Genomic DNA, 26445 nt, shown 5'->3' with positions numbered 1-26445 from the left:
CCGCGTCAGGCTCTGTGCTGACAGCTCAGAGCCTGGAGCTGCTTCAGATTCTTTGTGTCTCCCTCTCTCTCTGCCCCTTCCCTGCTCACACTCCGTCTCTCTCTCTGTCAAAAATAAATAAACATTAAAAAAAAAAAAAGAATTATCCTAAGCAAAGAAAAGTAGAAAATACAGAAGAGAAAGAGGAAGAGCTGAAATGAAGCCTATAGGGAATCCAGAGCATAAGCAGAGGAGCCTTTGGAAGCAGAGGTACTTTTTTTCTTCTTAACAGTTTTGATGGTGAGAATATGGGGCCAGCTTATCTGATTGCTTGTATTTTCTCAGGAAAACATGATGTCAGGTGATCAGCTGAGGTTGGGTAAAAAGAAAATACTGTGAAACTCAACTTGCAGGATAGGAATAAAATTTACTAGGGAAATGTAAGTAGGACTTCAAGCCAAATTGAGTGCCCATTAGAGTTTTGTGGTCATTAATTTAAAATAGAGTCCATGAGGGGTGCCTGGGTGGCTCAGTGGGTTAAGCATCCAACTTCAGCTCAGGTCATGATCTCACGGTTTGTGAGTTCGAGCCCCACGTCCGGCTCTGTGCTGACAGCTCAGAGCCTGGAGCCTGCTTCGGATTCTGTGTGTGTCTCTCTCTCTGCCCCTCCCCCTGCCCTACTCATGCTCTGTCTCTCCCAAAAATAAATAAGCATTAAAAAAAAATTATTTTAATAAAATAAAATAGAGCCCATGAGCCCAGTGGTTTTCTCCAGCAACTTTTGGCTATACTAGATTAAATGATAAGGCTACCCAGAAGCATATGGCCAACTAGTCTTTGACAAAGCAGGAAGGAATATCCAGTGGAATAAAGACAGTCTCTTCAGCAAGTGGTGCTGGGAAAACTGGACAGCGACATGCAGAAGAATGAACCTAGGCCACTTTCTTACACCATACACAAAAATAAACTCAAAATGGATGAAAGACCTAAGTGTAAGACAGGAAGCCATCAAAATCCTTGAGGAGAAAACAGGCAAAAACCTCTTTGATCTTGGCAGCAGCAACTTCTTACTCAACACATCTCCAGAGGAAAGGGAAACAAAAGCAAAAATGAACTATTGGGACTTCATCAAAATAAAAAGCTTCTGAACAGCAAAGGAACAATCAGCAAAACTAAAAGGCAACTTACAGAATGGGAGAAGATATTTGCAAATGACATATTGTATAAAGGGTTAATATCCAAAATCTATAAAGAACTTCTCAAACTCAACACCCAAAAACCAAATAATCCAATGAAGAAGTGGGTAAAAGACATGAATAGAAAAAAAAAAAAAAAAAAAAGACATGAATAGACACTTCTCCAAAGAAGACCATGAAAAAATGCTCAACATCACTCATCATCAGGGAAATACAAATCAAAACCACAATGACATACCACCTCACACGTGTCAGAATGGCTAACGTTAACAACTCAGGCAACAACAGATGTTGGTGAGGATGCAGAGAAAGAGGATCTCTTTTGCATTGCTGGTAGAAATGTAAGCTGGTGCAGCCACTCTAGAAAACAGTATGGAGGTTCCTCAAAAAATTAAAAATAGAACCACCCTATGACCCAGCAATTGCACTATAGGTATTTATCCAAGGGATACAGGTGTGCTGTTTCAAAGGGACACATGCACCCCCATGTTTATAGCAGCACTATCAACAATAGCCAAAGTATGGAAAGAGCCCAAATGTCCATCGATGGATGCATGGATAAAGAAGATGTGATACACACACACACACACACACACACACACACACACACACAATGGAGGATTACTCGGCAATCAAAAAGAATGAAATCTTGCCATTTGCAACTACATGGATGGAACTAGAGGGTATTATGCTAAGCGAAATTAGTCAGAGAAAGACAAATAACATATGACTTCTCTCATATGAGGACTTTAAGACACAGAACAGATGAACATAATGGAAGGGAAGCAAAAACAGTATAAAAACAGGGAGGGGGACAAAACAGAAGAGACTCATAAATATGGAGAACAAGCAGAGGGTTACTGGAGGGGTTGTGGGAGGGGGAATGGGCTAAATGGGTGGGGGGCATTAGGGAATCTACTCCTGAAATCATTGTTGCACTATATGCTAACTAATTTGGATGTAAATTTAAAAAATAAAGTTTAAATGAATAAATGAGGATAAGGGTGATAGCTGGGCCCAACCAGGATTTGGGGAACTGAAAACAGAAGGAGGTTATTGGATGGTGAATAAAGTATTGTTGAGTGGATTGGAGGTCTTGATGACGTCAAAGAATTATTATAGTTGAAGTATTAGTATAAGTGAATTAGAAGTTAAGGAGGTAATTATTGGAGAAACAGATCTTGGATTCAAGATTTCACAGTGCACATACTTGTAGTAAAAAAGTTTGTGTTATAATCATGGATGTTGGATCACTTCTCGGCCTTTTGGTTAAGATCAAGTGTATAATCATGGATGTTGGTAATGTGGGATGGAAGAACAGATCATCCTGGATGAGGAGACCAGGATAGAAGATGAGTAATCCACATTGATGTGAAAGTCACTGAAAATCCTGAAAGGAACAACAGTGAAAAGGAGGACAAGAAATCAGAGCTAAAGTCTTTAGGGAATAAGAGAGTGACCAAGAAAAGAGGTCAGGAGAAAACACTGCAACTGCATCATGAGCCTCTAGGTTAATGGAAACATTGAAGAAGGCAGGGAAGTTGGTTACACAACAACAGAGGAGGGCGCAGAAGATCCCTATGTCACTTTCTGGCCCCGCTTAACAGAAGGAAGACTACAGAGGCCTTAAAAAGACCTACTGAAGGGGCGCCTGAGTGGCTCAGTCGGTTAAGCATCCAACTCGGCTCAGGTCATGATCTCACGGTTTGTGAGTTCGAGCCCCGCATCAGGCTCTGGGCTGACAGCTCAGAGCCTGGAGCCCGCTTCAGATTCTGTGTTTCCCTCTGTCTGCCCCTCCGCTGATTGCACTCTGTCTCTTGCATTGTCTCAAAAACAAATTAAAAAAAAAAAAAAGACCTACTGAACAATTCCATGTAGATATATTGTGCAAGTACACAAACACCTATAAACAAGGATAGTTACCAAAACATTATTTGTAATAACTTAAGGAAAAAAAAAAAAAAAAAAAAACAAGGGGCGCCTGGATGGCTCAAGTCAGTTAAGTGTTGGAATTTAGCTCAGGTGTTGATCTCGCAGTTCGTGAGTTCGAGCCCGCATCAGGCTCTCTGCTGTCACAGAGCCCGCTTCTGATCTTCTGTCCCCCTCTCTCTCTGCCCCTCTCCTACTCACTCGCTCTCTCTCAACAATAATAAACATTTAAAAATGAAAAACAGAAACAAGCTAAATATCCATCAGTAGAGGACTTGTTACCTAAATTGTAGTACAGTGCTATGTGTTCTTCTTAAAAAATGGTGTAACTCTTCTTGGGGTAATACAAAAACTTTCTAAGATACATTGGATAGAAAAACAAGATGCTATAATATCCCTTTTGTGTAGAAAAACATATCTAAGCATAAATGTGATTATATATGTATGTGTATATAAACAAGTCTGCTTGGCTACAGGCATGCATAATATGTATGTAATATATATGCAAGCACATATATGCTTATGTATACAGTAAATATTTCTTGAAGAATTAAGAAGAAAATGTTAATAGTGGTTACCTCTGGATGTTGAGACAGTAGTTAGATGTATACATACCTATCTTTCCCATTAGATATTGCATTAGGTATCATAATCTTGAAGTAAAAACTATGTTTTATTAACATTGGGTTTTTCACAATATTTAACACAGTGCTTTACAAATAGGTGTCCAATAGATGTTGTCAAATTTCTTATGTAGGCATTTAAAACAGTTGAAATGACAAGATTTACAGTTGGAAAGTTTAAACTAAAGGATAAAATTGGTTGATGTTTCCAGAAAATTGAGATTTTTATAGTTTGCCATCAACTGTCCACAGTATTTTGCCTCCACTTGGCCTCATTCTCAGTTGTAGCCACTGTCTTGGATCATCACATTGAGAAGAGTCATTGATTTTAGTCATCTTTATGTAAGTTAAGTCTCATCATGATAGAGCTCCTTGGTTTTGTTGTTATTAGAAAGTATCAAAGGAGATGTGGCAAGAATACAACTTTTTTTTTTTTGCAAAACCAGGAACGCTTGTAGAAATGTTTTAGCCCTTAGCTATTAAACTCATGGTTTACCTGTTTGGCAGTATAGCCATATCTACAAATTGAGTTTTGATCTTTCTTCTGCAGATGGGACTCCCACATAGCCTATTTAACAGGCTCATTTTTCTTTCTCACTCCAGAATTGCTTCTTGTCCCTGATAAAAACAAGCAACTTAAACATTTGGTGAGAAAATGGAGCTATCTGGTCATGCATTCCATAGTCAATTCAAAACGGAAGTACTTTTTCACGTTTACACAAATTTAGTAGAATCTTGTTGTAGCAGTTTATTTTTATTTCTATAAAGGCAGCAGTCCTTTAACATTGGCCTTTTTTCCAGTAAATTCTCATAAGATCTTTACTATCTGTAAGTGTATTCAAAAAATTAAATTTTAGCCATAAACACAGTGGTCCACAAAGTAGATAAAATATTGCCTCTTAAAAGTTTAAGTTTTTCTACTCAGCTTATTCATGTATGGAAGTAATGACTTCCAGAAATACTATATGTGAGAATTTTTTGTTTATTTTTCTAATAAAATAAGGTGTAAATTGGTTGAGTTCTCAAGGTATCCTTGTATATCTATATACAGCATGAACTGACTGCTGTTTATTCTAATGTTTGTTGCCTGCATTAATTAATGCTTTTGGTTGCTATGGTGAATTACAGAGCACAGCAAAATGTGTACAAAGAATTGAACCTGTGTATTCCACTTAGCTCTAACCATCATATAAAAATGATTTGTCGTGTATTTTACTGTTGGCCCCATCAGAACATCTACTTTTAAAATTCACCAGGGAAAGGAATGAAAATGAAAAATGTCAGGGATTTTTTTTTTTCCCGTTGATGTTCCTCCTTAAGCCAGTTTGAATAAGTAGTAGGAGGCTCAGGAAAACATTTATTAATGTTTTCATAACCAAATGTGACATAGTCATCTTTGTTAAGTACACAATTAAGTCAGACTGTAAGAGTCTATCCCTGTATCTAAGTTTTGTCCTTATGTTAATATAACCTACACCCACAGGTACTGTCTGTGACATTTCTTCCCTCTCCAGTAACACGAAAATACTTTGGCACCCTGAAATTGTCAGGCTAAAGGGTGGAATTCTCAGACTCTACTCGGAGTCTGCTTGAGTTTATTCCTTCCCAGTTCTCGCCTTTCTTTTCCATAAGAGACAGATGTACTCTTGAGGTAAATAGAGGGAAGCTATAGAAAATCAACAAATATTTTCCAGGATGATCCTCATTAGTCTGCCCAGCTGCTTTTTAAATTGACTTATCAGATCAGAAGCTCAAAACAGAAGTGTTCCTGTCTGGTTCTTCTCCCTGCAAGGGAGAAACTTCCTTCCCTTTTTCTTAATGAAATAATCTGTGCAATTCATGAGTATTTACTCAAGATAAACTGCATAACAGGTCTAGAGTTGTCCCTCAATGTAAAGAGTCTCACTGTAAAAAAATATTCATTTTTTTGAGAATGGAATTTCATTTCAGCTTTGAGAATTTTATTACTTCTCTGAACAGTGTAACTGCTTTTTTACCCATTTTCCACCTAGGCTGACCTCAGATGGTTACAACATAGACCAAACAATTGACAGAATGTCTTCTGTCTCTTTGATGGCACATTCTTCCAACACTGGATTTTTTTCCTCCACAGAACTAATTCTTCACTTCCTTTAATGAATATTAAACCAGTAATGACTGTATTTGGGAAGCCATTATTATCTCAGCTCATTAGTACTTCTTGAATCAATATAGTGGGAAGAATTAAAAACTTATATCCTTCATAGTTTGGTGTTAAAAAGAAATTGCGTATATCCATGAGGGTAATGCTATGATAAAGGTTACAGAGATTCCTGTCCATATTTAAAATTATAGCCAACTGTAGCTTATTTGATCCCCTTAAGAAATCGATTTGTCCAACTCTTGATTTCGGCTCATGTCATGATCTCACAGTTCATGAGATTGACCCCCTCATCGGGCTCTCCGCTGACAGCATGGAGCCTGCTTGGGATTGTCTCTCTCCCTCTCTCTCTGTCCCTCCCCCGTGTATGTACATGTGTGTGCTCTCTCTCTCTCTCTCTCAAAATAATAAAACAAATTAAAGAAAAAAATCTTTCCTAAAGATCTGACAAGAACTAAACTTGAGTTTTAGCTGTTCATGTTCCCCTTCTGTAGAAGTATTAGTCAGAACTGAAACAGCTGATGTCAGTTGGAGAAAAAGAAGAGAACCTGTATTTTGCCTGAATATTCAGTCCCCAAATAATTAAGAGCTAATCATATTTGGTGAAAAAATATTACTATCATAATCATACAGCATTTATTAAGCAAATGACCTTTCTCTGCAAGAAAAAGCTGGCCAGTAACTGGAGGCAAGGACTTGACGGAAAAAACCTTGATGGTATAGAGAATTTTAGTGATTCAGGTAATGCTTTCCTGCAAGTTTACAAAGAACCTCTTTCCCTACAGCCTAAAGCACTAGATTAATACTGGATTAATAACTTAGCCTAAAGGCTGGTATCTACTTCTTTGTGATACTAGAGGAAATAACACAAATTATAGCTTAGTGCCACTACAAATTCATTATTTCTAAACTCACTTGGGCCTTCCAGGACACTCAAACTTTTTTAAAAAATTCTTTTGACGTTTATTCATTTTTTGAGAGAGAGAGAGGGGAGGGGTAGAGTGCGAGATGGAGACACAGAATCCAAATCTGTCAGCAGAGCCAGATAGGGGGCTTGAACTCATGAACCGAGAGATCATGACCTGAACCAAAGTCAGATGCTCAGCCGACTGAGCCAACCAAACTTTTAAAAGTGTCTTTTAAACATGAAAGATACTCAAACTTTTATGTACCCTTGATTCTCTCTCTTTGTCTCATTCTCCACATCAGTTTTGAATGTTTTCCATTCTCTACAAATTACCTAATCCACCCCAGAGCTCAGGAGTGTTTCCTAGAGAAAAAAGTTGAATCTGTCAGACATTAACTCCCTCAGTGTCTAGCCCCCATTTTTATAAACTTATTTACATATCCCTACCTTTATGTCCTTCCTCCACTCTAACGGAAATACATCCTTTTTTCCTATTTGGAGCTAATCACTCTGTCAACACTCTTGTCTTAGACTCCTGTCATCTCCTGAGACCTTCCTATGTTGATTCCCTCCTTCTCTTTCCCTCCCTCCTATATTTTCAGCCTCTCCTTGTCTAACTACTTTCCCACAGACTATGAACATACTCGGGTTTCTCCTATTAAACAAGCAATAATTCTAAAGCCCTTGAGCCTGCATTCTTCTCTGTCTCCTTCCTTTCACCGCCAGCCTTCTTGAATGAAATCACTGTCTTCACTTCTTCAATCCATGCAGCCTGGGTTCTTACTCCAAAATAATATACTAAGACTTTTCTTACAAATGCACATCACAGCAGCATGCACCGCGGTCTCTTTCAGTCCTCACCTTACTTACCCACTGTGCATTTGACACTGTTAACCATTCTGTTCTTCTTGAAAGTCACTTGTCCATTGGCCACTCCCTTCTGGTTCTCCTTCTACTTTTCTGATAGTTTCTCAGTTACCTTTGCTGGCTATTCATCTTGCTTAGCCTGTAGATGTTAAAGATTCCCCAAAGCTCTGTCTTTGGGTTCTCTTCTCATACTACACGACCTCCTTAGGTAGAACTCCTCGCTCCTGGATGAATCAGTCAGTTAAGCGTCCAGCTCTTTGTTACAGCTCAGGTCATGATCTTACAGTTCGTGGGATCGAGCCCCATGTCTGGCTCTGCGCTGACAGCGCAGGGCTTGCTTGGGATTGTCTCTCTCCCTCACTCTCTGCCCCTCCCCTGTCACACCCTCTATCCCTCTCTCTCTTTCTCTCCCTCTCTCTCAAAATAAATAAACTTTCTTCAAAAGTTAAAAAAAAAAAAAAAAGAACTCCTCTATTCCCATGGCTTCAGCTGCCACCTGTATTCAGGGAAATCACTAGGCCTAAATGTCCAGATAGATGTTTAGTGGACGTCTCTGTTGGGATGCTCCACAGGTATCTCCAATACATGTTTTTGTCTTATTTTCAGTAAATCAGTCTTGCTTGCTTTCTCAAACCTAAACCACTATACCTAGTCACCAAAACCAGAAAACTTAAACGTATCATGTCCTCTCCCTTTATCCTCATCCTCCACATTTAATCATTGACCAAATTCTGAAGAGTCCTCATTTTTTGTGTCTTCTATATCCAGTCCCTCTCTACACTCCTGATATTTCTTTAGTTCCATTTTTCACCATGTCTTTCTAGAAGTCTTACAATAGCCTTTTGTTTCCCAGTTTTTCCTACCTGCATCCCCCAGTCCATTCTCACACAACTGCCAAAATTGTCCTTCAAAAAAGCACATTTGATCAAGGTACCTGTTAAAACCCTTCAGTGACTCCCCCATGGCCTAGAAGACTCAAGGCCTTCCATGGTCTGGCCCATGCTTACTTCTCCCTCTCTTTCTCTCACTATGTCTCTAATTTATCTGCTTCATTCCAGCCATAACAGGGGAGTTAGGATGAATCCAGTTTTTGTCCTAAGCAACTGAAAGAATAGACTGGCTGTCAACTAAGATGGGGAAAGCTATAGGTGAAACAAGCTTGGGGGAGGTTAGGAATTTGAACATTTGAGTTGAGAAATTTATTAAACATCCAAGTAGAAGTGTCAAGTAAATATATATTTAAGGCTGGCATTTAGGAAAGAGGTCTGTCTGGGCTGGAGACAGAGATTTGGGAGTCATCAGCAGAGAGATGTATTTAGAAACCATACAACTTGGGTGTGATCATCTAGGGATAATCAGTAGGCTCAGTAGAACTTTCTACAGTGATAGAAATGTGCTCTGTGCTGTCCTGTAAGGTAGTCATTAGCCACATGTGACTGTTGAGTACTTGAAATGTGACTAGTTCTGTTGAAGAACTAAATATTGATTGATTGATTGATTGATTTTTTAATGTTTTTATTTATTTTTGAGAGAGAGAGAGACCGAGCACGAGCAGAGGAGGGGCAGAGAGAGAGGGAAACACAGAATCCAAAGCAGGCTCCAGGCTCTGAGCTGTCAGCACAGATCCCAACGCAGGGTTCGAACTCACACACTGTGAGATCACAACCTGAACTGAAGTCGGACGTTTAGCCAACTGAGCCTCTCAGGTGCCCCCGATTATTTTTTTAGAAAGAGAGAACAAGCAGGGGAGGAGTAGAGGGAGAGGGAAGAAGAGAATCTTAAGAAGCCTCCATGCTCAGCGCAGAGCCCCACACAGGGCTTGATTTCACAATTGTGAGATCATGATCTGAGCCGAAACCAAGAGTCAGATGCTTAACCAGCTGAGCCACCCAGGTGCTCCCTGACTATTTTATTTTATTTTATTTTAATTAATTTTTAAATGTTTATTTATTTTGAGAGAGCACGTGTGAGTGGGGGAGGGGCAGAGAGGGAGAGAGAGAATGCCAAGCAAGTTCCTTGCTGTCAGTGCAGAGCCCAATATGGAGCTCGATCTCACAAACCATGAGATCGTGACCTGAGCCAAAATCAAAGAGTCAGACACTTAACCCACAGATCCACCCAGGCACCCTTATTTTATTTTAATTAATTTAAATAGCCATATGTTGCTAGTGGTAACTACACTGGGCAAAGTAGATCTGGAGAGTAAGTGTAGATGAAGAAGAAAGGAGGACTAGTGACTGGGCTCTGGCATTCCACCATTAAGAGGTCAAGGAGATGAGGTGAAGCCATCGAGGAACACTGAAAAATAGCAACTAATGAAGTAAGAAGAAAACCAAGAATGTGATGCCCTGGAAACCAAGTGAAGAAAGTGTATTTAGGAGGAACAAGTGATCAACTTAGTCAACTTAGAAGGACTGGGCAGCCTGGGTGGCTCAGTCGGTTAAGTGTCCAACTCTTTTTTTTTTTTTTTTTTTTTTTTTTTCAACATTTATTTATTTTGGGACAGAAAGAGACAGAGCATGAACGGGGGAGGGGCAGAGAGAGAGGGAGACACAGAATCGGAAACAGGCTCCAGGCTCTGAGCCATCAGCCCAGAGCCTGACGCGGGGCTCGAACTCACGGACTGCAAGATCGTGACCTGGCTGAAGTCGGACGCCCAACCGACTGCGCCACCCAGGCGCCCCAAAGTGTCCAACTCTTGATTTCAGCTCAGCTCGATCCCAGGTCGTGGGATCAAGCTCCATGTCAGGCTTTGCACTAAGCATGGAGCCTGCTTGAGATTCTCTTTCTTTTTCTTTCTCTCTCTCCCTCTGACCCTTTCCCCTGCTCACACACACTCTCTAAAATAAAATTAAAAAAAAAAAAGGATCAAAAGCCTTGATAATACATGGTGCTTGAAAGGTTGTGGAGAAATAGACACTTTGCTGAGTTGCTGGCGGAATGACATCTGTGGAGCAGCTTGATGACATCTACCAAAGTTTAAAATGCACACTAAAGGGCGCCTGGGTGGCTCAATTGACAAAGCGTCTGACTCTTTGATTTGGGCTCGGGTCATGATCTCATGGTTTGTGGGACCGAGCCCCACGTTGGGCTCTGCACTGACAGCACGGAGCCTGCTTGGGATTCTCTCTCTTCTCCCTCTCTGCCCCTCCCCTGCTTGTGCTCGCTCTCTCTCCAAATAAATGAATAAGCTTTAAAAAATAATAACAAAATAAAATGCACACTAGATCCAAGATAAGGGCAAGGAGCAGAACAGTGCACATAAAATGCTTTTATTTATGTGTGTGTGCTATAAATATATATACATATATATGTAGTGTGTATATATATGTATGTGAATATGTATATGTGTGTATATTTGCATATATACCATAGATAATATCTATGAAAGAACACAGAAGATTCAAGTAGTAGTGTTTGCCTCTACACAAATTGAAGTGTGAGAGCACTGTGGCAGGGAGGAAACTCACTTTTTTTATAGTATTCCTTTTTGTGTTTTATACCATATGCAAACATTTATCTAGGTTAAAATAGCATATTTTAAAATAACAAAAACGATTATAGAATATATAATAGCAAGTAACTCCTAAAGCGTTGTAGTGCTAAGTACATCGTTTCAGGTAAGTAGACTTAAATGAAGTTTATTTTGTCTTAAAAAGTAAATTTAGTATTTAAAGGCATGATTTTAAGTTCCAAGTTCACACAGAAATGTCATGATTGACTCTCTACCTAATTAGTTGCAAAACAACTACCTTTTCATCATCTGGAGCCTCTTAGTGGGTGTCTCTGCAATTCAGATTCTCAGAACATTTTTAATTATGGTCATAATATCTGATTCTGTTTCCATGAAGTGCCATAAGAATAAATACTCTCTCAGCTAATTCCTTCATGGTGTTTTAGAAAGAGATGAACAGAAAGGAAATGTAGGTTTTCTTTTTCATGATTTATACATAAGCACATATGATTAAAGATGTTTCTGTTTAATTTTGTGCTATAACCTCCAAATGGATGCTTCTGCTTGATGTAGTTTTAAATAATGTGCAGTTAAGTCATTTAGTAAAATTACTTGCCTACTAAAATTAAGTAATTGTATCTTCTTTTGATGGCATGAGAAAAAACAAGGCAAACTTTTAACAGTTTTGGAATGATATGGTCTCCTTCTTGTGAGTATCTACAGAAGGGACCAATAGGAGGTCCTTACTTTTTTTCCCCACTCCCCACCGAGGTCCACTTAACTTTGTTATAAGCCATTCTGATAAAGGTTGGAACACGTAAAACTACACTGTGCTACCCACACAGTGGGTAAGTGAGGCAAGTGACTGAGTTGATGTGTCAGTATCTCCAGTATCAAAACCAGACGCAAGAGTTTTTCATTTGTTTGTTTTCAGGGTTTTTTTTTTTTTTTTCTTGGTTTTTCAAAGAATTCAAGAACAAAGATTTTACAAAGAGGTAGATTTCCTAGAAGTGTCATTATTTATGTGTCCCAATCTCTTTTTACACTCAAAATACTAAATGTTTCTAGTTTCCATCTTATGGGAACATCCTAATATACCGGTACTTTCCAAAATACTTTAAGGTCCTTGGACAGAGGCCATTGTAATGACACTGTACTAAGTATTTGATAAAGGGCTTATATACGAAAGGAGTTGTGTAGTACAAGCATAAATTACTGCTATATTGATATCATGTCACAGTGAAGTACTCTGAAGCCTCTTGAATATAAAAGAATATTTCTACATTTGGTTCTAGCAAACACTATTGTGCTATTCTGAAATCCACAGCACAGAAATTATAAGACATCCGCTCATAAAACAGAAAGCAAATCACTATTCAGCATTTCCTGCTCTGTTTCCTGCCAATTTCAGATAATTAAAACTTTTTTTAAGCCTTTTATTCTATTCTGCTTTAATTCTGCTTCTTCCACCAAAAATGAAAGATTTAGAAATTAAAACTGTGCATATCATAGTAACAACAAATCTTTGCCTTTTTCCCCTCTTATCCTACGATACTGACTTTCCTTCATTATTGCAGACCTCAGGATATCATTGTGTTTATAATTGGAGGAGCCACCTATGAAGAGGCTCTAACAGTTTATAACCTGAACCGTACCACTCCTGGAGTGAGGATTGTCCTGGGAGGAACCACAGTGCATAACACAAAAAGGTAAGGGAGAACATTCCATCCTACAACTCTGTTCCCCTTCCTAGAGAATAAAGCTTAAATTCCTTTTATGTAGGAAAGGTAAGGTCAATGTTGAGTAAACTGCTCTAGACCAAAATGCACCAGTTCATAGAGCAATTTAGACTTTGTGTGAAATGAAGGATCTATACTCCCATTAGGTTCATAAATCACTTAATTAGTTCAAGAGACCTAGAGTATAAGGACTAGCCTGTACTGTTAACACTTTATATTTCTTATGTTCAAAAAAGGAGAAATCTAATAGCCACAGACTGGCACTTTGAAAATACTAAAGCATAATCGTATTGAATTCCATGAGTTTTTCTATTTTGTTTATTAATTACATTTATTCAATAAGTAGTAAGAAGAATACAAAGATAAATAAGATACAGATCCTACTTCAAGGAAGTCATTGTCTGTTAGGAAAGATAGAACATGAAAAAAATAACAAAGTAAGTGCCTGGAGAGACAGACTAAAGAGCCATGGCTTCTCAGTGTGACTAAGAAAAATTAGCAAATATTTCATGGAGAAGATAGTGCATAAGCTGAGCCATGGGTGGAAAACGGACACGAAGAGGAAGAATACATTCTAGGCAGAGTTAACCACATGAACAAGTTACAGAAGCTGTAGGCAACATGCATAGGAAAAGAGCAAATAGTCAACCAGCTGGAATGTGCACCATAAGTGAAAACGTTGACTGAATGCTATAATTGTGAAAGGCCTTGAATTCCAGGCTGAGAATGAAAATGAAGAATCATTGAAAGTATTTAAGCAATAGAAATTACAAGAGAGTCACAGTATTTTAGGAAGATTAATTTGGAAACTAAGGGTAGGAGAGGCACCTGGGTGGCTCAGTCAAGTAAGCATCGACTTTTGATTTTGGCTCAGGTCATGATCTCACAGGTTTTGAAATCAAGCCCTACCTTGGGCTCATGCTAACAGGGCAGAGCCTACTTGGGATTCTCTCTACTGTCTCTCTGCCCCTCCTCCCCTCGTGCACACTCTCTCACTCTCTCTCTTAAATAAATAAACTTTAAAAAACAAAAAACTAAGAGTAGGAAAGATAGGAGGAGATGGAGAACCGTGGTGTGATAGTTGAATTTAACGATGGGGCACTGAGAGATCTATCCATGCTGAGCCAGGAACACATGGATACATCAGGAGTCATTTAGAGGTGTTTGTGTCCTTTTGTGTTTGTATTGCTGTTTGGCCTTTTAACATAACTTTTCCCCTTTATCATGGAAGTAATACGTATTTGTTCTGAAATTCTTTCATTCAGAAAATATAAAGAGGAAAAAAAAGCTTCTATAATCTAACCATTGTTACACTTGGATCTTTCCAGCACATTTTTTTTCTGAATCAAGTTTCCTTATTTATTCTAAGAGAGAGAGAGAGAGAGAGAGAGAGAAAGCATGAGTGGGGGAAGGGCAGGCAGAGGGAAAGAATCCCAATGCAGGGCTTAAACTCACGAGATCATAACCTGAGCTGAAACCAAGAGTCGGATGCTTAACCAACTGAGCCACCCTGGTGAGACCTTTTTTTTTCTGAGCCTGATTTATGTGAGTGTATCAGCAGAAAGGGATATCTTATACATTCTGTTTTATGACCTGAATTTTGTAGTCTATGATGTATACATCTTTTAGTGTTAAGTATATAATCATTCATTCATTAAACAAATATTAATTGAAAGATAAGATTACCGGAGTTTGAATCCTGACTTTCCCTCTTACTGTTTAGGCAAATTACTTAACTGCTTTGTCAGTTTTCCAGAGTTTACTGGCCATTTATATAGCTCTTTTTGAATTGCTAGTTCATATTGGTTTTTTTTTAAGTTTTTTTTTAAGTTTATTTAAGTTTATTTATTTATTGAGAGAGAGAGAGAGACAGCACATACAAGTGTGCACACACAGGTGTGGGGGGTGGGGGGAGGCAGAGAGAGTAGGAGAGAGAGAATCCCAAACTGGCTTCTCGCTATCAGTGCGGAGTCCAACGTGGGGCTCAAACTCATGAACTGTGTGATCATGACCTAAGCTGAAACCAAGAGTCAGATGCTTAACTGACTGAGCCACCCAGGCACTCCTTTTTTTTTTTTTTTTTTTTTTAAGTTTATTTACTTGCCCAGTTCATATTCTTTGCCCATTTTACAATTTGGTTATTTTTTGCCAATGATTTTTATTAATTATATCTATATAATTAAGGATATTGACCATTTGTTACATATTTTAGCAAATCTTTTTTCTTGTTTGATGATCCGTTTTATAGTATTCACAGTATTTTGTATAAAAGTTTTTATTAAAAAGAGGTTAGAGTGGGAGAGAACCAAAGCATAAGAGACTGTTAAAAACTGAGAACAAACTGAGGGTTGATGGGGGGTAGGAGGGAGGGGAGGGTGGGTGATAGGTATTGAGGAGGGCACCTTTTGGGATGAGCACTGGGTGTTGTATGGAAACCAATTTGACAATAAAATTCATATATTAAAAAAAAAGTTTTTATTATATTTTATTTTTACTTTTATGTGGTCAAAACTACCAGTGATTTCTGCCTTTGGTGCCATTCTTAGTTCTTTCCCAGCCAAAATTATGTAAATGCTAACCTCTATTTTTTCCATTTTTAGGACTTGCATTTAAAGTTATAGCTTTATAATCCATCAAAATTTTATTTTGTAGTAAATTGTGAGGTAGTTTCCTTTTATAATTTATAGAAATACATACTTGCATACTTCATTACATACAGAGAAGTGTATGAATGATAAGCAGACAGCTCAATGAAATATGACAAAGTGAATACAACTATGTCACTACTACCCAAACCAAGTCGTAGAATGTTACCAGCATCTCCAGAAGTCTCCCTTATGCCTCATGTCCCCTCCTTGTCACAACTCTCACAAAGTAATCACTATTTTGACTTCTGTCACCACAGATTAGTTTTACCTGCCCTTAAAAGATATTTGTTGAATGAATGAAGAAACAGGTTAAAAGTAATCTATTTCTGCCTTTCTCACAAATAATACAAGGATCTTGGAATGATTGGAAGGATCTCTGATCAGCTTCCTCCCAACTGACAAGCTATCATAGTTAGCATTTTGGTTCCATCTTGTTTTTATAATTATGATTAATTTGGTTAATCATCATCATTATTTTTCAGTTGTCATTATGTATTTGCTTCCCCTGCCCCCCAACACTGGCTTTTTCACTCTGCTCCTTCTTTCTAATCCAATTTTCTTCTTATTAAAAACATCCTTGGGGCACCTGGGTGGCTCAGTCGGTTAAGCATCCGACTCTGGCTCAGGTCATGATCTCACTGCTCTTGGGTTTGAGCCCTGCGTCAAACTGTGCTGACAGCTCAGAGCCTGGAGCCTGCTTCAGAGTCTGTCTCCCCTGCTTACGCTCTCTCTCTCTCTCTCAAATATAAAATTAAAAACATTTTTAAAAATCCTTTAGTAGTTCTTTTAGCTACTAGTCAATTTGATTTTTTTTATAAAAATATCTTAGTTTATTAAGTTTAGAAATCCAGGTTGATAATTTACTGTCAGCACTTAAAAGTCAGAAGAAATGGAATATTATTTTTAATTGTTGCTGTTAAGTCTCCTTTCAATATAATTATTTTTTGGGGTTGTAGGCAATATATTCTTCTCTGATTCTTTTAAGATTGTCTTTGATATTCTTGTTTCAGTATTATGTATCTGAATGTGAATTTATATTTATAGTAGTTGGCATGAAAACTCATGTTTGGCAAAATTATTGGAAAATTTCTAGTCATTATTTCTTTTAACATTGCTGCTTTTCCGTTTCCTCTGTTCCATCCTTCTGGAACTCCTATGAGATATGTTTTGTCTCTTAACCTTTCATTTATATTATCAATTCATATCTCTCTGTGCTGCAGATCTGTGTAATTTTTCAGATCAGTATTCCATTTCAATAATTCTCTCTTCATCTGTGTCTAATCTGTGTTTATTTTAATTTGTCCATTCACGTTTTAACTTCAAAGGTTATAGTTTTATGTCTATAAGTTCTTTTTGCTTCTTTTTCAAATTTTCTTGATATTTTGTTAATTTCTTCTTCCCTCATGTTTTCAAATTCCTCATTTTTCTTCAATCACATTAATTCTATAACCTAAAATACTTTCTAGTTCCTGAGCAAATAATCTTTTATGTAAAAATAAGAAAGTGGGGCATTTTTGCAAAAGCTTTAGATTAGAGTCTTCCAACTAGCCAGATTTGGTATTTCCTCATCTGACCTAACAGTGTGCTAAGCAGTACACTGAATTATGTTTGAGCTAATAGCCTCAGCAATAGAAGGTTCATGAACAGGATTGTTTGCTGGCCCTAACCAATGAAACTTTTTTTTTTAATTTTTTTTTTTTAACGTTTATTTATTTTTGAGACAGAGAGAGACAGAGCATGAATGGGGGAGGGTCAGAGAGAGAGGGAGACACAGAATCTGAAACAGGCTCCAGGCTCTGAGCTGTCAGCACAGAGCCCGACACGGGGCTCGAACTCACGGACCGCAAGATCATGACCTGAGCCGAAGTCGGACGCTTAACCGACTGAGCCACCCAGGCACCCCACCAATGAAACTTTTTAAGAAGGAGGGAGTTACTATGATAACTACCAACCTGGAAAAAAAGTTAATTAATGTTTGCAATACAAAAATTATCCAAAATCAGGTTTTTATCATTTACAAAATGATAAAATCATCAATCAGGTTTTTATCATATATATTTCATAAATATATAACCTCTAGTTAATAGATAGTGAAATTTATCATTATCAGTAAAAAGATAGTGGAATTTGTATTTTAGAGATCAATTATCATAAAGGCCTAAATAATCAAAAGCAACTTAGCTTCAGCTTTTAGTGGAAAGGCTCCATTTTCATGATGAACGTGGGCTACCTTGGGTATTGCTAAGCATGTTGCATAAGTCCACATCTCTTAATATATTTTGAAATCTTGGACTCTCAGTAAGTGGAAAGGTTAGGTTAATATTTTTTTTAATCAGTTTCATAACTGGATATAGTAGGGCTGCTGTGAGCTGGCAATAAAACCTTCATTTGGGGGAGAGTAAGTTTAATAATTTGTTTCTGTAAATTGTTGGGGTTTAATTTTTATGAAGGGGTATATTATGCAATTCCCCATGTAATATGGGGGTTATTTCTTAAGGAAGAGTCCAAAGAAATAAGTGACACACGGCATTGACCCCAAGAGTTCAACGGCACAGAAGTACTATTTTAAGAGATTGTAGTGATCAGGAGATAGTGTACTTTTAGATGTGAGTGATGAATGCCCTCCTTTTATACTTGGAATCATGTAAGATGTGGTATGGGCTACCCCACAAGGCTATGGATTAATAGATGTCTCAATAAACAGGAAAGAAATCATGTCTCATAGCTGGGAGTGTGATGTGCTGACAGAGGAACTACTATCCCTCTAGAGTGGGAAATGCCTGTTGCAGGATATTTCTGGGATACAGGTCACTTGATTTCCCTGATCTCTTAAGTAAAACCTTAGATCAATAGAGGTTTATTCTGTAGTCAGATACCACCACTTACTAGTTTATGATTTGGGCCAAGATACTTAATGTAATGGTAAGTAGGTCAAAAATGATCTCCTGCATCCTAGAAAATTACATGTAACCTTATCTCTCATGTAGCAATTTTAATAATCTTCATCCTGGGATACCTTCTATTTCTAAAAGACATCAAGATTTTTTTAAACTTTTTTTTAACATTTATTGCTGAGAGAGAGAGACAGAGCACAAGCAGGGGAGGGGCAGATAGAGAGGGAGACACAGAATCTGAAGCAGGCTCCAGCTCTGAGCTGTCAGTACAGAGCCTGATGTGGGGCTTAAACCCACAAACCATGAGATCATGACCTGAGCTGAAGTCAGATGCTTAACTGACTGAGCCACCCAGGCGCCCTAAGACATCAAGATTTTAAATGGAGATATACATTAGTTGAATCTGAAATTCAACTTGCCATTCAAAGTTATAATTTACGGGTGCCTCCGTGGCTCAGTCAGTTAAGCGTACAGCCCTTGGTTTTGACCCAGGTTATAATCTCACAGTTCATGAGTTCAAGCCCTGCATTGGGCTCTGTGCTGACACTGCAGAGCCTGCTTGGGATTCTCTCTCTCTCCCTCTCCCTCTGCTTCTCTCTCTCTCAAAATAAATAAATAAACTCTGAAACACAAAAGTTTTTTAAAAAAGTTATAATTTAAGTTGCACTTTCTCAAGTACCTTTATTTTTAATGGAGGTATAATTGATATATAACATTATATTAGCTTCAAGTATACAGCATGTACATTACAAAATGATCACCACAGTAAGTCTAGTTAACATCCATCAGCATATATAGTTACAAAAAATGTTTTTTCTTGTGACGGGAACATTTAAGGTTTACTCTCTTCACAACTTTCAAATATACAATGTAGTATTATTAACTAGAGTTTCCAGGCTTTACATTATATCTCCCTGACTTACTTATTTTATAAAATGAGTTTTGCACCTTTCAACTCCCTTCACCCATCTCACCCACCCCTCCACCCACTGCCTCTGGCAGCTACCAATCTTTTCTCTGTATCTGTGAGCTTAGTTTTGTTTTATTTTGTTTTGCTTTGTTTAGAGTCTACATATAAGTGAGATCATACAACATTTGTCTTTCTCTGTCTGGTTTATTTCACTTAGCATAATGCCCTCAAGATCCAGCTATATTTTCACAAATGGCAACTTTCCATTTTTTTTATGGCTATTATTTCATTGTATAGATATGCACCACATTTTCTTTATCCATCCATCTATGGATGGACCCTTAGGTTGTTTTCTTTTCTTGGCTATTGAAAATAATTCTGCAGGGTGCCTAGATGTCTCAGTTGGTTAAGCATCTGACTCTTGATTTGGGCTCAGGTCATGATCTCATGGTTCATGAGATCGAGCCCCAAGCCCGGTTCTGTGCTGACAGCATGGAACCTGCTTGGAATTCTCTCTTTCCCTCTCTGTCTCTGCCTGCACACATGCTCTCTCTCTCAAAATAAATCAATATTTTTTTAAAAAAGAAAGTAATTCTCCAACGAACATGGGGGTGTGTATATCTTTTTGAGCTAGTGTTTTTGTTTTCTTTACATAAATACCCAGAAGTGGAATTGCTGGATCATATGGTAGTTCTAGTTTGAATTTTTTGAGGAACCTCCATATTCTATTCCACAGAGACTACAACAGTTTACATTCCCTCAACAGTACATAAGAATTCCCTTTTCTCCACATCCTTGCCAACACTGGTTATTTTTTGCCTTTTTGATAATAGCCATTCTAACAGGTGTGAGGTAATGGCTCATCGTGGTTTTGATTTGCATTTCCCTGATGACTACTGATGTTGAACATCTTTTCACATACCTGTTGGCCTTCAGTATGACTTCTTTGGAAATATGTTTATTCAAATCCTCTGCCCATTTTTTAATCAAATTATTTTTTTTAATGTTTATTTTTGAGAGAGAAAATGAATGGGATAGGGGCAGAGAGAGAGGGAGGCACAGAATCCAAAGCAGGCTCAAGGCTCTGGGCTGTCAGCACAGAACCCAACATGGGCTTGAACCCATGAACCATGGATCATGACCTGAGCTGCAGTCAGATTGCTTAACCAACTGAGTCACCCAGGCACCCCTAATTGAATTGTTTGTTTTTTTCATTGAGTTATATGAGTTCTTTATGAATTTTGGATATTAACCCCTTACTGGATGTATGATTTGCAAATATTTTCTCCCATTCAGTAGGTTTTTCATTTTGTTGATGACTTCCTTTGCTGTATAGAAGCTTTTTTAGTTTGATGCAGTCTCACTTGTTTATTTTTTTTTCTTGCCTTTGCTTTTGGTATCAAATCCAAAAAATTATCATCAAGACCAATGTCAGGGAGCTTACTGCTTATGTTTTCTTCTAGGAGTTTTATGGTTTCAGATCTTTTTTTAATTTTTTTATTTTATTTTTTTTTTAGATAGAGTGCACATGCGTGTGTGCATGTGGGCAGGGGAGGAGCAGAAGGAGAGGAGAGAGAATCTTAAGCAGGCTCCACACCCAGCACAGAGCCAAATGCAGGGCTCCATCTCATGACTGAGGTCATGAGATCATGACCTGAGCCAAAATTAAGAGTCAGACACTGGGGCACCTGGGTGGTTCAGTCGGTTAAGTGTCCGACTTCAGCTCAAGTCATGATCTCACAGTTAGTGAGTTCAAGCCCCACATTGGGCTCTGTGCTGACAGTTCAGAGCCTGGAGCCTGTTTCGGATTCTGTGTCTCCCTCTCTCTCTGCCCCTCCCCAGCTCCTGCTCTGTCTTTCTCTGTCTCTCAAAAAATAAATAAATGTTAAAAAAAAAAAAAAAAGGGTCGGACACTTAACCAACTGAGCCATCCTGGTGCCCCATGGCTTTAGATCTTATATTCATGTCTTTAATCCATTTTGAGTTTATTTTTGTGTGTGGTATAAGATAGTGGTCTAGTTTCATCCTTTTGCATGTGGCTGTCCAGTTTTCCCAACACCATTTACTGAAGAGACTATCCTTTCCCCGTTGTATATTCTTGCCTCCTTTGCCATAAATTAATTGGCCATATACGCAAGAGTTTATTTCTGGACTCCCTGGTCTGTTCCATTGATCCGTTTGTGTTACTACCATACTATTTTGATTACTATAGCCTTGTAATATATTTTGAAATCAGGGAGCACATTGTCTCCAGCTCTTTTCTTTCCTAAGATTGCTTTGGTTATTCAAGGTCTTTTGTGGTTACAAATTTTTTTATTCTATTTCTATGAAAAATGTCATTGGAGTTTTGATGGGGATTGCATTAAATCTGTAGATTGCTTTGGGTAGTGTAGATATCTTAACAATATTAATTCTTTTAATCCATGAGTATGGAATATCTTTCCGTTTATTTATGTGTTCATTTTCTCTCATCAATGTCTTATAGTTTTCAATGTACAGGTCTTTTCACCTCCTTGCTTAAATTTATTCCTAGGTATTTTATTCTTTTTGATATAACTGTAAATGGGATTGTTTTTTTAATTTCTCTTTCTGATAGTTCATTATTAGTGAATAGATATGCAATAGATTTCTTTTTATTGATTTTGTAACCTACAACTTCACTGAATTATTCTAATATTTTTTTGGTAGAGTCTTTAGGTTTTCTGTAAATAATATCATGTCATCTGCAAAAAGTGACAGTTTTACTTCTGACTTTCCAATTTGAATGCCTTTTTTTTTTTTTTCTTGCTTAATTGTTCTGGCAGGGATTTCCAATACTATGTTGAATAAAAGTGGTGAAAGTGGACATCCTTGTCTTGTTCCTGATCTTAGAGGAAAAGCTTTTCAGCTTTTCACCGTTAACTGTGATGTTGGGTGTGGGCTTGTCATAGATGACCTTTATTATGTATGTTGAAGTACATTCCCACTGCACCCACTTTATTAAGAATTTTTATCTAAAATGGATGTTGAATTTTGTCAAATGCTTTTTCTGTATCTAGTGAAGTGATCTGATCGTATCATTTTTTATCTCTCATTTTGTTAATGTAGTATATAAGCATCTTCTTTCTCTAAAAAAATTCTTTTGTGACAACATTTTTCCGTGATTCAAGCACTGGTTACAGTGAAGCAGAGTTCCACAGCCTTCTGTAGTTACAGGGTTTGTTTCTATAGGTCCTGCTCTAAGTGTAATTGTGATCATCTTTGTTTAGGTTTAAACAAGATTTAAATCTTGTTTAAAAGATTAAACAAACTTTTTTTTAAGTTTATCTATTTACTTTGAGAGAGAGAGTGAGAGTCAGGGAGGGGCAGAGAAAAAGGGAGAGAGAGAATCCCAAGCAGGCTCCACATTCAGTGCAGAGCCCAGCACACAAGGCTTTATCCCATGAATGGTGAGATCATGGCCTGAACTGAAATCAAGAGTTGGTTGCTTAACTGACTGAGCCACCCAGGCGCCCTGATTTAAACACCATTTAAAATAGAAGGCATGTATTTGCTGCTAAGACACCAAGGAATTTTGCAGAAGCTAATTATCTCCTTAGCAACATTCTTAATAAAATTGCCTCCAGATAAAGAGAGGCAGTCAATATTATCTCCTCTCCATAGCCATATGAAGTTTAATATGAATTTTGATTTACTTTCCCTTCTCTTTTTTGTGCATAATGAAATACAAAGAAAAAAAAAAGATACTAACCGGTCACAGGGACCTCTTTAAAGGCATAATTTTCATGCTTCTTTCCAGAGAACCTGCCCTAAAAAGGATCTGGGTAGTGGATTTAGCAGAGATCTGAACACATACAGGTGTGCTTTCCCTGAATGGTTAGTCCGTTGTGTCTCTGGGGTCCATGCAGGTTTGCAGTGTGTACACTGTGGTCTCCTGTCTCAGTGTTTTCCCTTCTTATGATAGGAATTAATACCCCCCCCCACCACCACCACTACCAACTTCCTTCTTCATTTGTCTCATTAGTCATACTGGCCTAATATACCCTCAATTGCTGGTCGGGGAGTGGGTGGGGGTCAAAATTTCAACTTCTAGGAATTGTATATGACATGAGTTGTTCCATAGCACAACCGAGATTTTCGCCAACATCTGTGTGGAACAGTCAGAAGTCTTATTGCCCTAGTTGAGAGTTCTAGAATTCATAAATAAATATATATTGAACACATGAGAACAGCATAAAGTTCATAGTTCACTCACTCATTCAGCAAATAAATTCAGCTCAGTAAATGAGCATGGGAGATACTTCCGTGAATAACATAAAGATCCTAGCCCTCGTGAAAGTTATATTTTAATGCAGAGGGAGACAGAAATAAACAATAAACTTAATAAGTAAACTTGATAGTAAATCAGGTGACAAATACTATGGGAGAAAAAAAGCAAAGCAAGGTAAAGGGCAATTGGTATTGCATGGGGGCTGTGGGAGGTAAGTTACCCTCCTCAGCATGGTGTCAGAAAAGGCCACATTAAGAGATTTGAGGAAAGACTTGAAGGGGTTGAGGGAGTGAACCAAATAGATGGAGGGAAGAACATTTCAGGCACAGCAGAGCTAATGTCCTAAGGCACAGTCATGCAGTGTGTCTGAGGAGACAGGAGAGGCTGAGAAAGGAGAGGGAGATGTGCTGTCAGAGAGGAATCTGGAACCTGACAGGGGAGGTCTTGTCCACTGTCTCGAGCACTGGTTTGCACTGTAAGTTAGCATTGAAGGGTTTGGGTTTTCTTCACAGTTCTATTGAACTATAACGTATGAACCATACAATTCATCCCTTTAAAGTATACAATTCAATGGTTTGGGTGTATTCACAGATATGTGCAACCATTAGCCACAGTCAACTTTAGAACATTTTCATGACCTTAGAAAGAACCCCTCTCCCCTCCAGGCCTAAGCAACCACTAATCTACTTTCTGTTTCTGTAGATTTCCCTGTTCTGAACTTTTCATGTAAAGGGAACCATATAATATATATTGCCTTTTGCGAGTGGCTTCTTTTACTTAGTATAATGTTTTCCATGTTGTAGCCTATACCGATACTTCCTTCCTTTTTAATGCTGCATACATTACATTCATTGTATGCCTATACTGTATTTTGTTTATCTGTTTGTCAGTGATGAACATTTGAGCTGTTTCCACCTTTTGGCTGTTATAAACAGTGCTGCTATAAACATTTAGGTGCAAGTTTTTGTGTGTTTTGTAGATTTTTAAGCAGAACCATGACATCTGATATTTTATCAGGATCACCCTGGCTAATATGTTTAAAAGCTAATATGCTCAAGAGAGGTATTATTTCTCTTAAATGTTCAAAATAAACATGTGTTAATAGAAAAATGCAAATTCCTAGGTGTATTTAAATGAACCATACCCATTATTTATTCACCTACAATAGACTGATCTGTTGTTCTTGTGTTTCTAATGCACATGATCCTACCTTGCAAATAAATGAGCATCTTGGTTAGGGATTTGAGCTGGCTTGCCTTATCACTTCACAAGTCAATCAATATTAAAGAGTTCTAGTCCCTGCTGGCCGCAATTGACACTTTAAGTTAGCCATGTGAGCTGAGAGGCCAAGAACCAGATCCATACGGATGGAATTGTTCTCTCAGTAGAAGAAATCCCTCTGTCTTCTCGGAATTCAGGATACAAGTGGAGGGGAACAGGGAAGCTACGTTTCCTGCTGTAGCTGCCCTTGCCTGAACCCCACTTGAACTTGGGTGAAGAGAGCACGGTAGTCTCCAGTGCTGTCAGTTTACTACTTAAGAATTTTAACAAGGAGGAAGACGTTTCCTGCTAGAAGGTGACCCCAGATCAACAATCCCTTTACAGCCAAATTCCCTTTCAATCTGATAATAACGACTATACATAGTAGGTTCTCTGTAATGCTACCGGATTCAGTTAAACCCTCATTAGCTATACGCCTGCAGAATAATTAATGGTCCCATTTTTCAACTATTTTCTAACTAGTAAAGACAAATAAAGAAAAATAGGCTCCCTCCACCAAGTAGTTCATTCTCATTATAATGAAAAACTCAAGTATTAAAGTAAAAACCTTTCATAACACCACAATTAGAATTAACCACTGTTAGTATTTTGGCATATTCCCTCTGGTTTTTTCTTTACCTAAAGTTCTTTGAGTTTTGTTTTGTTTTTGACATAATTAGGACCATATTGTCTATACAGTTTTCTACTTGTTTTCTTACTTTTAATTATATTGAGAACACTTTCCCATGTTATTAAAAATTATTTAAAATAATCTTAATGGCTATATAATTTCAGTTTTAAGAATATATCTTTGGGGCGCCTGGGTGGCGCAGTCGGTTAAGCGTCCGACTTCAGCCAGGTCACGATCTCGCGGTCTGTGAGTTCGAGCCCCGCGTCAGGCTCCGGGCTGATGGCTCGGAGCCTGGAGCCTGTTTCCGATTCTGTGTCTCCTTCTCTCTCTGCCCCTCCCCCGTTCATGCTCTGTCTCTCTCTGTCCCAAAAATAAATAAAAAACGTTGAAAAAAAAAAATTTTAAAAAAGAATATATCTTTAACCATTACTATTAGATATTTAGATTGTTTACAATTTTTATTTGATATAAGTAATATGGCAATAAACATCTTGTGTATTGAGAAACCCTTGTCCCATCTCTGATTATTTCCTTAAGGTAAGTGTGCAGTGAGGCTGTTTCAGTATTGCTTAGAGATATACATTGGTAGAACTTTTCCAGAAAGCAGTCTGTATGTATTCAAAGATACAGGGTTGACTGCAGGGCTCTTGTTGTTGAGGTTGCACTAGTTTTCCTGGCTTTTAAGAAGCCTTGGCCCAGGTGATAGAAATGTTCTGTATCTTGATTAGGGAAGTGGTTACACAACTGTATCCATTTGTCAAAATCATCAAACAACACCCTTAAAATTGGTAAATTTCGTGTCTGTGAATTATATATCGATAAGAAATTTAAAAAAATTTAAATTTTTAAAAACAAAGTTTTGTAGTATCAAACTGACACTTTTTTCTCAATATGGTCAGAAAGATGAAAAAATAATTTTAGAAGGAATAGTTTTCTGACCATGTAATTCAGTGTTTTTTAACGCCATTATTCCAGAACCACCCAATATTAGCTAGTGTTATGAGTCACATACTTGGAGA

The 26445-nt window shown here is 37.9% G+C and overlaps 1 protein-coding gene across 4 annotated transcripts in view; it reads left to right on the top strand.

Moving 5' to 3' along the window:
- VPS45 (vacuolar protein sorting 45 homolog) overlaps positions 1-26445 on the top strand; it is a 65160-nt gene that overhangs the window by 26650 nt on the left and 12065 nt on the right. For 3 of the 4 annotated variants that reach the window (XM_060622511.2, XM_060622512.2, XM_078451474.2), the window contains exon 14: positions 12673-12804. In XM_060622511.2, coding sequence (XP_060478494.1) covers positions 12673-12804 — 132 coding nt within the window. Of the gene's footprint in view, positions 1-12672; positions 12805-23064; positions 25495-26445 lie in introns of those variants that run through there. The other variant, XM_060622513.2, reaches the window with a different exon arrangement.

This window comes from Panthera onca, chromosome C1 (genome assembly GCF_046562875.1).
Source record: "Panthera onca isolate mPanOnc1 chromosome C1, mPanOnc1 haplotype 2, whole genome shotgun sequence".
Taxonomy (NCBI): Eukaryota; Metazoa; Chordata; class Mammalia; order Carnivora; family Felidae; genus Panthera; species Panthera onca.
Note: the sequence above shows the minus strand (reverse complement) of the source record. Positions and strands in the feature narration are given on the sequence as shown.